Source organism: Cherax quadricarinatus, unplaced genomic scaffold (genome assembly GCF_038502225.1).
Source record: "Cherax quadricarinatus isolate ZL_2023a unplaced genomic scaffold, ASM3850222v1 Contig152, whole genome shotgun sequence".
Classification (NCBI taxonomy): domain Eukaryota; kingdom Metazoa; phylum Arthropoda; class Malacostraca; order Decapoda; family Parastacidae; genus Cherax; species Cherax quadricarinatus.
Genome location: NW_027195178.1, coordinates 235,024 through 249,730, shown reverse-complemented (window position 1 = coordinate 249,730; position 14,707 = coordinate 235,024). Strand labels below are relative to the sequence as shown.

At 39.7% G+C, this 14,707-nt stretch overlaps 1 protein-coding gene across 1 annotated transcript in view; it reads right to left on the bottom strand.

Moving 5' to 3' along the window:
* LOC138851235 (cell adhesion molecule Dscam2-like) overlaps window positions 1-14,707 on the bottom strand; it is a gene marked incomplete at its 3' end in the record, with an annotated part of 206,258 nt that overhangs the window by 45,228 nt on the left and 146,323 nt on the right. The window contains exon 10 of the mRNA XM_070080113.1: window positions 10,597-10,691. Within this exon, the coding sequence (XP_069936214.1) occupies window positions 10,597-10,691 (95 nt within the window). The remainder of the gene's footprint in view (window positions 1-10,596; window positions 10,692-14,707) is intronic.

Here is a 14,707-nt window from a genome sequence, read left to right as displayed (position 1 = left end):
CCCCTGTTTTAAAAATAGGAATTACATTAGCCATCTTCCACATATCAGACACTGCACCTGTTTGAAGAGATAAATTAAAAATATTAGTTAATGGTTCACAGACTTCCATTTTGCATTCCTTTAGAACCCTTGAAAAAACCTCATCAGGACCCGGTGACTTATTTTGCTTCAGTCTGTCTATCTGCTTCACAACCATTTCACTAGTGTTAGGTATACCTAACAACCTGTCGGTATTGTATACCATTTTGATGTTCATTTCACTAGTGACTGTGATGTTACATAATTTATCTTCTTCTGATCCACTATAAAAATTAATTACCGGAATATTTTTAGTGTCTTCCTGTGTAAAAACCGAGAGAAAATAATTATTTAAAATCGAGCACATTTCATTCTCTTTGTCAGTAAGATGCCCATAGTTATTTTTAAGGGGACCTATCTTATCTCTGACTTTTGTTCTATAGACCTGGAAAAAACTTTTTGGGTTAGTTTTAGAATCCCTAGCAACTTTAATTTCATAGTCCCTTTTAGCTTTTCTTATCCCCTTTTTAATGTCCCTCTTAATGTCAATATACTGATTCATAAGATGACCCTCGCCTCTTTTGATACGCCTATAAATTCCTTTCTTATGCCCTAGTAGATATTTCAGCCTATTATTCATCCATTTTGGGTCATTTCTATTTGATCTAATTTCCTTATAAGGGATAAACGTTGTCAGGTAAGACACATATGCAACAGTTAGACAACTTTATTCCGAAACGTTTCGCCTACACAGTAGGCTTCTTCAGTCGAATACAGAAAGTAGGCAGGAACAGTAGAGATGTGAAGACGATGTAATCAGTCCATCACCCTTAAAGTCGTAGAATTTGATTACATCGTCTTCACATCTCTACTGTTCCTGCCTACTTTCTGTATTCGACTGAAGAAGCCTACTGTGTAGGCGAAACGTTTCGGAATAAAGTTGTCTAACTGTTGCATATGTGTCTTACCTAACAACCTGTCGGTATTGTATACCAGTTTGATGTTCAAGGGATAAACGTTCTTTGAGCAGCATGTATTGTGTTCAGAAAACTGTCATATTGATAGCTCTCTTCGTTACCCCAGTCAACAGATGATAAGTGTTCTCTAAGCCCATCGTAATCTGCTAAGCGAAAATCTGGGACTGTTACTGAGTTATCCCTGCTATCATACTTCCATTCAATTCTACATGTAATTGATTTGTGGTCGCTAGCACCCAGTTCCTCTGAAACTTCTAAATTATTAACAAGGGATTCATTGTTTGCCAGAACTAAGTCAAGCAGGTTATTACCCCTTGTAGGTTCTGTCACAAACTGCTTCAAAAAACAATCCTGAACTACTTAACATAAGAACATAAGAATATAAGAAAGGAGGAACACTGCAGCAGGCCTGTTGGCCCATACTAGGCAGGTCCTTTACAATTCATCCCACTAACAAACATTTGACCTACCCAATTTTCAGTGCTACCCAAGAACTAAGCTCTGATGTGCAAGTCCCACTCAAATCCAACCCATCCCACTCATGTATTTAAGAACATAAGAACATAAGAAAGGAGGAACACTGCAGCAGGCCTGTTGGCCCATACTAGGCAGGTCCTTTACAATTCATCCCACTAACAAACATTTGACCTGTAATAAAGTTGGTAGAATTACCGACAATATGTAAAGTAAAAGGACACAAGTGCAACTAGTGTGACATTTATTGTGGCAACGTTTCGCTCTCCAGGAGCTTTATCAAGCCATTACAAACAATACATGGACACCGAGGGTATATAAAGGCTCAGAGTGAGGTGAATACTAGTGAGGTACCATTCCGATGTTCACTAGTGGTAGTAGTAGTAGTAGTAGTGGTAGTGACAAAAGCAATTAATTCGTACATGAGTAAAAGGATATAAAAGCTATTACTTGGGTAACATAAAAATAGGTTGGACAAATATAAACAGGAATGAGGCAGGTTGTTTCAGTGTTCACTCTCTGTGCTTTGTGTAGTATAACAGGAGAGACTATGTGATGGCAGGGTTTACTGTTTTCAGGAGGATTCTTGCTAAGACTTCGGAGATGGTGAAGCTGCCGTTGTTTTGTTTAATTGTATTCGAAACAGCGATCAGTGCTGATTCAAGGCATTTGCAAGAAAAGAGCTCTTCAGATCATCAATTCTCCACGCATCAACACCGCTCCCAACAAAGTTATAATTCTTCCCAACAGCCAGGTTGCACTAAACGTCTCAAAAGTACTTTCACAAGCTAACACCAGAGTCGCCATCGCTTCTACCACTTCAATAAAGGATCTAACCAGGACAAAACCCAAGCACCACGAACCAGTCAATGCAGGAGTTTACACTATACCCTGTGGAGGCTGCGACAAGATCTACGTAGGTGAAACAGCAAGAAACCTCGACACCCGCCTCAATGAACACATATACGCATGTAGGAACGACAACTTAAACAACGCCTGTGTACAACACCGAAATTCCACCAATCATCTTATGAAATTCAGAGACGCCCAATTAGTGATAAAAGAAACTAATTTCCGCACACGCAAATGCCTTGAATCAACACTGATCGCTGTTTCGAATACAATTAAACAAAACAACGGCAGCTTCACCATCTCCGAAGTCTTAGCAAGAATCCTCCTGAAAACAGTAAACCCTGCCATCACATAGTCTCTCCTGTTATACTACACAAAGCACAGAGAGTGAACACTGAAACAACCTGCCTCATTCCTGTTTATATTTGTCCAACCTATTTTTATGTTACCCAAGTAATAGCTTTTATATCCTTTTACTCATGTACGAATTAATTGCTTTTGTCACTACCACTACTACTACTACTACTACCACTAGTGAACATCGGAATGGTACCTCACTAGTATTCACCTCACTCTGAGCCTTTATATACCCTCTGTGTCCATGTATTGTTTGTAATGGCTTGATAAAGCTCCTGGAGAGCGAAACGTTGCCACAATAAATGTCACATTAGTTGCACTTGTGTCCTTTTACTTTACAAACATTTGACCTACCCAATTTTCAATGCTACCCAAGAAATAAGCTCTGATGTGCAAGTCCCACTCAAATCCAACCCATCCCACTCATGTATTTATCCAACCTAATTTTGAAACTACCCAAAGTCCTAGCCTCAATAACCCAACTAGGTAGACTGTTCCACTCATCTACTACCCTATTTCCAAACCAATACTTTCCTATGTCCTTTCTAAATCTAAACTTATCTAATTTAAATCCATTACTGCGGGTTCTCTCTTGGAGAGATATCCTCAAGACCTTGTTAATATCTCCTTTATTAATACCTATCTTCCACTTCTACTTATACAGTCAAGAAATTCCAATCAATATGACTAAAGTTAAAGTCACCTAGAATTACTACATTATCGTGCCTTGTGGCCCTAACAATTTCCTCCCATAGTAGTCTCCCCTGGTCCCTATCTAAATTTGGGGGACGGTATATCACACCTAAAATTAATTTTTCGTGTCCCTCTGAAAATTCTATCCAAACAGACTCTGTATGTGTTACTTCAGACTTAATACCCGTTTTTATGCAACAGTTCAAGCGATCTCGGACATACAATGCCACCCCACCCCCCTTCCCGATACTTCTGTACTTTGAGTGCTGACCTGTACTTAACTCTGTGAAGAAGTGTCTTGTTTGCTCCCGTGGACTGAACCAAGATGCCCTCCATCGAACAACTTTACCAGCAACTTAAGGAAGAATTGAAGGCAGCGAAGATGGAGATACGGCGATTGACCGAGGAAAACAAGAGGATTCGTAGTAGTCCTCCTGTTTCGAGTCCTCAGGTCAAGAAGGGATCGTGGTCAGTGGCTGGACAGCAGGGGATGACGAAGTTGACGATCAAGAAGACGAATGGAAAGAAAGAAACGACGAAGAAGAAAGAGACTGCTGTGGAAACTCCCGTGGAAACCTCCAACGCATTCTCGGTGCTACCCGACGAATGTGAGTCTACTACTGGGATCGTCACGACGAACGACAAGGAAGGTAAGAATATTGTTGTTGTTGGGGATAGCCAGGTTAGATACATGGATAGGGCATTCTGCTTGAAGGACAGGAGTAGGAGACAAAGGGTATGCTTTCCTGGGGCTGGGATGGAGGACATTGTTAGCCGGCTTGACAACATCATGAACGGTAATGGGATCAATCCTATTATTTGCCTCAGTGCTGGAGGCAATGATGTAGGCAAGCGTAGAAGTGAGGATTTAGTTAGAAAGTTCAGGACAGCTATAGACATGATTAGGAAGAAGGGGGGGCGCCCTGTTATATGTGGCATTTTGCCAAGAAGAGGTGTTGGTAATGAATGGTTGTCCAGAGCAATTGGTATTAATTGTTGGCTGGATAAACACTGTAAGGATAATGCAGTACCATTCATTGACAACTGGGACAACTTCTATGGCCGAAATGACATGTATGCCAGGGATGGGGTTCACTTATCCAGGGCAGGTGTGGGTTTTCTTGCTAACTCAGTTGAGGGGGTTGTTAGGACTTTAAACTAGGATTAGTTAGAGGTATGGGTTTTTGCAGGAAAACTGTGAAGTCGCAGGGTAGTAATATGAGTACCAGGAAAACTAGTAATAGGCAAAATGAGGTGGATATTGGAAAGCCAGTGGCACTAATTGACAAGGACAGTAATAGGTTTAGTGGAATAATAGAAAAAAGCAGGAAGGGTAAAGAGAGAGGAGGGTCATTAAAAGTTTATTACACAAATAGTCGCAGTGCTAGGAATAAGATGGGCGAGTTGAGACTAGTTGCTAGTGCAGGTAACATAGATGTATTTGCCATTACTGAGACGTGGTTTAATTCAAAAAGTCGGGACATGCCTGCAGAATGTCACATTCAGGGTTTTAAATTGTTCCAAGTAGATAGAAGTATCGGGAAGGGGGGTGGGGTGGCATTGTATGTCCGAGATCGCTTGAACTGTTGCATAAAAACGGGTATTAAGTCTGAAGTAACACATACAGAGTCTGTTTGGATAGAATTTTCAGAGGGGCATAGTCTCCTTTCCAAAAATTAATTTTAGGTGTGATATACCGTCCCCCTAATTTAGATAGGGACCAATTTTATACCATTTATTTACATACAGGGAGACTACTATGGGAGGAAATTGTTAGGGCCACAAGGCACGATAATGTAGTAATTCTAGGAGACTTTAACTTTAGTCATATTGATTGGAATTTCTTGACTGGGAATTTAGAATCATACGATTTCTTAGAAGTAGTTCAGGATTGTTTTTTGAAGCAGTTTGTGACAGAACCTACAAGGGGAAATAACCTGCTTGACTTAGTTCTGGCAAACAATGAATCCCTTGTTAATAATTTAGAAGTTTCAGAGGAACTGGGTGCTAGCGACCACAAATCAATTACATTTAGAATTGAATGGAAGTATGATAGTAGGGATAACTCAGTAACAGTCCCAGATTTTCGCTTAGCAGATTACGATGGGCTTAGAGAACACTTATCATCTGTTGACTGGGGTAACGAAGAGAGCTATCAATATGACAGTTTTCTGAACACAATACATGCTGCTCAAAGAACGTTTATCCCTTATAAGGAAATTAGATCAAATAGAAATGACCCTAAATGGATGAATAATAGGCTGAAATATCTACTAGGGCATAAGAAAGGAATTTATAGGCGTATCAAAAGAGGCGAGGGTCATCTTATGAATCAGTATATTGACATTAAGAGGGACATTAAAAAGGGGATAAGAAAAGCTAAAAGGGACTATGAAATTAAAGTTGCTAGGGATTCTAAAACTAATCCAAAAAGTTTTTTCCAGGTATATAGAACAAAAGTCAGAGATAAGATAGGTCCCCTTAAAAATAACTATGGGCATCTTACTGACAAAGAGAATGAAATGTGCTCGATTTTAAATAATTATTTTCTCTCGGTTTTTACACAGGAAGACACTAATAATATTCCGGTAATTAATTTTTATAGTGGATCAGAAGAAGATAAATTATGTAACATCACAGTCACTAGTGAAATGGTTGTGAAGCAGATAGACCGACTGAAGCAAAATAAGTCACCGGGTCCTGATGAGGTTTTTTCAAGGGTTCTTAAGGAATGCAAAATGGAAGTCTGTGAACCATTAACTAATATTTTTAATTTATCTCTTCAAACAGGTGTAGTGTCTGATATGTGGAAGATGGCTAATGTAATTCCTATTTTTAAAACAGGGGACAAGTCGTTACCGTCAAATTACCGCCCAATAAGCCTGACCTCAATTGTAGGCAAGTTGCTAGAGTCAATTATAGCTGAGATTATAAGAAGCCATCTCGATAAGCATAGCTTGATTAATGATACTCAGCATGGATTCACAAGAGGCCGGTCTTGTCTAACTAATTTATTAACTTTCTTCAGTAAAGCTTTTGAGGCTGTTGACCACGATAAAGAATTTGATATTGTTTACTTAGATTTTAGTAAGGCATTTGATAGAGTTCCGCACCAAAGACTGTTGAAGAAAGTAGCAGCTCATGGCATTGGGGGGAGGGTGCTCTCGTGGATCGAGTCATGGCTCACAGACAGGAAGCAGAGAGTGTCCATAAATGGGGTTAAATCCGAGTGGGGATCAGTAACAAGTGGCGTTCCACAGGGATCAGTCTTGGGCCCGTTGTTGTTTATAATATATATCAATGATCTTGATGAAGGAATTGCTAGTGATATGAGCAAATTCGCCGATGACACGAAGATAGGTAGGATAATTGATTCAAACGTAGATGTTAGGGAACTTCAGGAGGATTTAGACAAACTCTACTCTTGGTCAGAAAAGTGGCAGATGCAGTTCAATGTGGATAAATGCAAGGTTCTGAAGCTCGGGAGTGTCTATAACCCTAGCACTTATAAGTTAAATAATGTAGAACTTAGCCATACAGATTGCGAAAAGGACTTGGGGGTTATGGTAAGCAGCAACCTTAAACCAAGACAGCAATGCCTAAGCGTACGTAATAAGGCAAATAGATTACTGGGATTTATATCAAGAAGTGTAAGCAACAGAAGTCCAGAGGTCATACTGCAGCTTTATACATCATTAGTAAGGCCTCACCTAGATTATGCAGCTCAATTCTGGTCTCCATATTACAGAATGGACATAAATTCGTTAGAAAACATTCAGCGTAGGATGACTAAATTAATACATAGCATTAGAAATCTTCCTTATGAAGAAAGATTGAAGACTCTTAAGTTACATTCACTTGTTAGACGAAGAATGAGGGGAGACCTGATCGAAGTGTATAAGTGGAAGATAGGTATTAATAAAGGGGATATTAACAAGGTCTTGAGGATATCTCTCCAAGAGAGAACCCGCAGTAATGGATTTAAATTAGATAAGTTTAGATTTAGAAAGGACATAGGAAAGTATTGGTTTGGAAATAGGGTAGTTGATGAGTGGAACAGTCTACCTAGTTGGGTTATTGAGGCTAGGACTTTGGGTAGTTTCAAATTTAGGTTGGATAAGTACATGAGTGGGAGGGGTTGGATTTGAGTGGGACTTGCACATCGGAGTTTGTTTCTTGGGTGGCATTGAAAATTGGGTTGGGCAAATGTTTTGTTAGTGGGATGAATTGTAAAGGACCTGCCTAGTATGGGCCAACAGGCCTTCTGCAGTGTTCCTCCTTTCTTATGTTCTTCTGTTTACAAAGAGGAAGGCGTAAGGAGAGGAGGAGTATGAGGTAATCAGTCCCTCAGCCTGGAGTCGATGTGTTCAACCTTTGGACAAAGACCTACTTCGACTAGTGGATGATACCACTATGATCCCGCCTCCACCTGCTTCAAGTCACCTCACTACAGTATATAAGCCACGGCATCAGGTGTTTCTTTGTTGTGAGAGTTGACTGTGAGGTGTGGTCTCAGCCCTTTAATTGCCTTCCTTTGATGTATTACTTTCATAGTTCCTTGACAATGTGAGCAGTCACGAAAGCGCTTGGAATTTCACTACTCTTTCACAGTGGTTGTTTTGCATAATATTGGCAGACAGCAACCGCCCAGGGAGGTACTACCGTCCTGCCAAGTGAGTGTAAAACGAAAGCCTGTAATTGTTTTACATGATGGTAGGATTGCTGGTGTCCTTTTTTCTGTCTCATAAACATGCAAGACTTCAGGTACGTCTTGCTGCTTCTACTTACACTTAGGTCACACTACACATACATGTACAAGCATATATATACACACCCCTCTGGGTTTTCTGCTATTTTCTTTCTAGTTCTTATTCTTGTTTATTTCATCTTATCTCCATGGGGAAGTGGAACAGAATTCTTCCTCCGTAAGCCATGCGTGTTGTAAGAGGAAACTAAAATGCCAGGAACAAAGGGCTAGTAACCCCTTCTCCTGTATAAATTACTAAATTTGAAAAGAGAAACTTTTGTTTTTCTTTTTGGACCACCCTGCCTCGGTGGGATACGGCCGGTTTGTTGAAAGAAAAGATTATATATATATATATATATATATATATATATATATATATATATATATATATATATATATATATATATATATATATATATATGTATATATATATATATATATATATATATATATATATATATATATATATATATGCAAGGAATTCGCGAGAGCATGCGAAATATACACAAACACTGAGCAAATAAGGGAATGGAAATATAAACACAAATGCAGTATAATGTGATCCTTTATTGACTACGTTTCGCCCACACAGTGGGCTTTTTCAAGTCACAAACTTGTTCTGTTTGTGACTTGAAAAAGCCCACTGTGTGGGCGAAACGTAGTCAATAAAGGATCACATTATACTGCATTTGTGTTTATATTTCCATTGTGTCGGTATTTTATACCATTTATTTCCATCGTGAGCAAATAAGTTGAGCTTTGATTCTTATAGAATATAGAGGCAAGAAATACAAATTATACTTTTGGAACATATTTTATGTTTACCAGTGGAAACTTAAGATGACGATGAGGATAATTAACTGGGAGGAATTTCAGGAAATGTAAAAAAATTGTCTTGGGGTCTTTTTTTTTTTTTGTTATTCTGAATTAATCAGTTATTTTACTTGGGTTTTGTATGTGATCTTGATGCCGAGTAAATTGTTGGTCAGACAGTTAATTTGCTAAACCTTCGTTTACATAAGTGCATTGTGCACGTGTCGTACACAGAGGCACGACGCAGTGTCGTATGCAGAGGTACGACACTGACTATGCGGCATAAAGTGAGGCACCAAACGGTTCAATGCCACGAGAGTGTCTAGGATACCTGAAAAAAAAATCAGGAATCGGGGTCTAGGTGAAGCAGCTGATCAGTTCTCGCTAGTTGGCGTCAAGTTAGTCTTCTGATTTGTTTATTCTGTATGTTTTTGTGTTTAGGGCTCATGTGTTTTAGTTCATTTTAGAAGCATCGAACACGATTAACACATTGATAAATTAGACACAAGTGCAACTCTTGGGTATCTTTATTGAGGAAACGTTTCGCCACACAGTGGCTTCATCAGTCCATACATAGGAGAAACTTGAAGAACAGGAGGAGAATGAGGTAATCAGTCCCTCAACCTTGAGTCGATGTATTCAGTCCATCAATCTTGAGTAGAATACGGCAGATGAGCGGAGAAGCAGCTTATAAACCGTATGGCAGGAGAGGTGTAGCAGTCATAGGTAGTGTCACATTTGTTCAATGTGGAAGTAGGTTGTGCCCAAGAATTAGGCAAGCAAAGAATTCCTAAGTATTAAGATCCCAAGAAGTTGCAGTGTCTGACAGGTTCTCTGAACCATTCATCTACAAACGATTAACACAACTTTCATCTGGTTTTCTGTAGGATAATCAGTTCTTTATGACAACTAAGTCAGCAGGTTACTGTTGTTCAAACATATCTGCTTGCTGGACAACTGCGTCTGCTTATTTGGTGCTGATGTCGTCGAATTACATCTGGAAATTGTGCCTGAGATGATGTTAGAAAGTCCAGCCTAGTCTGGGCAGCTTCTTGTTGCTATATTTGTTGACTCTGCAAGGATTTCACTGATTTTGTTTGAATAGCAACGAGAGCTTATAGTAGTACGTAGTTATTTTGCAGATTTGATACTGCATTTTTTTGCCAACATGCTTACGTATTAGCATGTTGGAGACAGTTAAAAAGTTTAAAGTTCACGGGATATCATTTTACTGTATATTATAAACACGATCAGAAAATATTTGCCAACACATAGCTAATACTTATCTATTTATATTTAGCAGTATATATTAATTTACTGCAGGTAACCAAACGAACATCAGATGGAGTCATAGTTTAAGTTTGTTATATACACAATGTTTTAATATTAAAGACAAAAATAATAAAAATGATTATAATTATAACCCTAATTTTTAAAGGGGTGGACGGTAAGCCAGCGGAAGGCTTCGGTGGGTCACTATATGACTAAGACCTGCACCATGAAAGGATTTTCCTGTTTCCTGACAGATCTTGCCTAACCTAAGGACATGAAAGTATATGTCTCAATTTTTAGTGTATTTTTCTGTAGATGTTGTAGTGCACTTTTGGAAATTTAGCCTTGGTGCAATAGATCATCGACCTGTCCTGACAGTAAGCAATCACTCACCTGATAGACCTTGGCTGGGAGGAGGTCATTGAGCAGAGCAGAGGTGGTGCTGCCTTCAGCACGCAGTTGTCGGACACTGACGCCGTCCCAGGATGCTGTGGAGCACATCATCATCTTAGCACCTGACACTTATCTCACCTCAAGAGAGGCGTCCTAATGAAGGGCACTTTATCCAAGGAATTAATGTTACCTTCCCCTTCCTCGGAACAAGTCTGATTACTTCCCAGTTTTTGGCACATCATTTACAACGATTCCCCGTATAAAAATTATAATTATTTGGCAGCGGATACTTAAATATCTCGCGGATGGTAAGTTTTGTTGACCACTTCATCGAGCAGATATATTATGATGGACACACACTAAGAGCAGGAGCTTAAGGGGCCCGTAAGTCTTCTAATAACATGTTCATTTTTCCACTATATTATAACCTTGTCCATAATTATTATCGCATTTGGTTTGTGTGTTTCGTAAGGGAAAGTCTAGGATCTTTCCTTAATTCTTGGTATAACTTAACAAATATTTGAAGACAATTGTGTTGTAGAGAGTGTGAGCTGTTCTCAGACCTCCAAAACACAACTGTTATTAGAAGTCGGGAGAAGTTACGTGCCTCTTAAACTGTACTGGACAGTATGACGAGCTTGTTCCTAAGATCCTCTTATCTCAAGGGAGGAGCGTAGCTGAGGATGTGTTGGTGAGGATGTGTTGCTGAGGATGTGTTACTGGGGACGTGTTGCTGAGGACGGGTTGCTGAGGAAGTGTTGCTGAGGACGGGTTGCTGAGGATGTGTTGCTGAGGATGTGTTGCTGAGGATGTGTTGCTGAGGACGTGTTGCTGAGGATGTGTTGCTGAGGATGTGTTGCTGAGGACGTGTTGCTGAGGATGGGTTGTTGAGGAAGTGTTGCTGAGGACGGGTTGCTGAGGAAGTGTTGCTGAGGATGTGTTACTGAGGACGTGTTGCTGAGGATGGGTTGCTGAGGAAGTGCTGCTGAGGACGGGTTGCCGAGGATGTGTTGCTGAGGATGTGTTGCTGAGGATGTGTTGCTGAGGATGTGTTGCTGAGGACGTGTTGCTGAGGATGGGTTGTTGAGGAAGTGTTGCTGAGGACGGGTTGCTGAGGATGTGTTGCTGAGGATGTGTTGCTGAGGATGTGTTGCTGAGGACGTGTTGCTGAGGATGGGTTGTTGAGGAAGTGCTTCTGAGGACGGGTTGCTGAGGATGTGTTGCTGAGGACGGGTTGCTGAGGAAGTGTTGCTGAGGATGTGTTACTGAGGACGTGTTGCTGAGGATGGGTTGCTGAGGAAGTGCTGCTGAGGACGGGTTGCCGAGGATGTGTTGCTGAGGACGGGTTGCTGAGGAAGTGTTGCTGTGGATGTGTTGCTGAGGACGGGTTGCTGAGGAAGTGTTGCTGTGGATGTGTTGCTGAGGAAGTGTTGCTAAAGATGTGTTGTTGAGGACGTGTTGCTGAGGACGTTTCGTAAAAACGAGCTATTTCGTACATGTATGCGTTCGTGCATATGTATGTACATACACATATACGTGTGTACATGCATACGTACGTGCATTTGTATGTAGATGCGTAGATGCGTACATGCGGAAATGTACACATGAGGGCGCGCATTCACAGTATACGTAGGTACTCACGTGTACATGGGTTTGTGCATACAAATTTAAAAATCTTCAATATTAACTAGTACTCCTAACAATGTCCCTTTTAAAGTGGAAGTAACTCGGCACCTGTCTGTTAAGTATTTTATCAAGATAATTAGAAGATTCCCGCCAGTAGATTGTAGCTACGACTAATGATGTCAGACAATGACACGAATATTGTTACCAGAGCCTAATACATCACACAACTAAAACACCCCAAAGTGAGCGCCTTGTTTGGCCAAAAAAGAATTTCAACTGGAAATTTATCGCCTTCAGCGCGAACTCTCAAGGTGGCTTTTATGAAAGAATGATAAGGGACACTGAAGCAATGTTTATGTAAAATTCTTCGTAGGTAAAGGGTGAGTTTGGAGGAGTTTAGACCGATGTTGGGATAAGGGGAAAACAAAATTAACACTCGTCCGATCACCTAGAGTGCATTGGATGATGATAAAGAATATAATAACGGTGATGGTTCAAGAAATAAGCTTAAATTATTACACAAAGTAATGGAAAATAGAAATAAAGTGTGGCATAGAAAATATCTCACTTCTTTAAGCGAGTATTTCTATGATGAAGTCGATCCACTTAACTGAACTCTAATAAAGTCCGGTGACATTGTGCTGAAATATACGGAAAATAATCGTATCCAATGACCTTTGGGAAAATTGTTAAAAGTCCGTCCGGACGGACGAAGGAAATAATGGTCCAATAGTCATTATGAAGGCTGCATGGGAGAAACAGATTACTTGAGTGATCCACAGGAGGAAATGGAGGGAACTGCTTCAGCTGACGAAGTTGGTCAGGAAACTCTAGAGAATTCAACAGACTCATGGACTATCGTAAATCAGTGACGTACAAGGACTGTAGATAAAGCCAGGGCAGGTTGGAAGCACCTCTCAATAGGAGTATTCTAGTTCAACTACACTGATGTCAGATTTGGGGATTGTGGAAAATTAGCAGGTTTTTTGAATGGATATTTATAACTAGGGTATATAATCTTAGGAGAAAATGGCCTTGATTATAATTTCATCATGATTCTTAGATCGTGAAGGATGTAATATTTATTACGTGGAGCTGCACCCAGTTACTATGACTTGTGTTATTTGAGAATGTAGGTTGTGACGTGCTGCTACTTGGCAAGTTTCTTGGGAATGGCTGCGTAGATATATTTGATTGTCAGATGTAGGTTTCGATATGTGTAAAAGAAACTATTCAAAGAGAAAATGATAATAAAAAATCTTTTTCGTAATATTTTGGAAATCAAACGCAAATGCTATTTATTATTGTTAGTTTAATCAAACGATATCACAAATGGTCTCGGGTATTCTTCTAGATGTAGAACAAATATGTCGATGAAAGTCGAATTAAATTTAGAGTATAAATTTAATTTAAACTGGAAGTTCTCTTGAGAAGGAGGGGAAAGAAGGAAGGAAAGAAGGAAGCAAGGAAGGCAGGAAGGAAAGGATGAAACGGGGCTTGAAGATAAGAATGACTCGTCTTTTTAGATTTTTAAGACATAAGGAATCCATCCCAGCTGCGGCATACAAGCATCAATATTGAAAAAATGCTTTAAAAAAATATTTTTCAGAATTTTATTAGTTTTCAAATGAGATCAGAATAATCATCGTAAGCTAATACACAGTTGTGTAAGAATAAATAATGTGTTCCTTTCTGAGCACCTCGGCCGGGCTTTAACACGACGTCTTAATCACAACTCAGGTTTACTCTGTGCATTCACTCCCACTACATTACCAATGTTAGGTTAACTTCGGTTTGGTATGACTAGATTTAGTGTGGTTTGATTAAGTAATGCTAGGGTGTATTAGGTTAGAATAGGTAAAGATTATAACAGTTATGTTATGTTGGTTCATATTTCTCATACTGATACATATACTGTAAGCTGTGTGTGAATAGTATTGTACAACAATAACTTCAGTTTAGTGCGATTCTTTATCTCTTTCACAAGTTCTTTATGAAGTCTTATCATAATGAATTGGTCTCGATGTCTGCTGCATAGGGATAATATAAGTGACTTTAAATGGTCATCTCTCAGTTAAAATAAGGAGGACATCAAGGCTTATGAATCCTTTTTCATCGACTTACAATTATGCCGATCTGCTGGGGATTTGTTTTAGAAATCCTGACAGCTAATTTATGCTCTTTTGAAGTTCTCACCAAGCAAGAAGCCAGATGGTACAACAATTGCAGGCCGAATTTTAGAAAAGACAGTTGCAACATTGTCTGCCTTCGAGACGAGGCCATGAAACCTCAACCACAAAAACTCTATGATCTGCTGGAATCCTGGGAGCTGCAGTTCCGAAGTTATGCTTGTTCTGCAACAAAGAGAACACCTAGAATTGGCCCCTCCGCGATTTCTTAGATATTGTCATTGATAAAATAGCCTGTTTCCATGGTAGCTGCTCCAGCTTTCATTTTTGGACTTTTCACATGAAGTACCAGACAA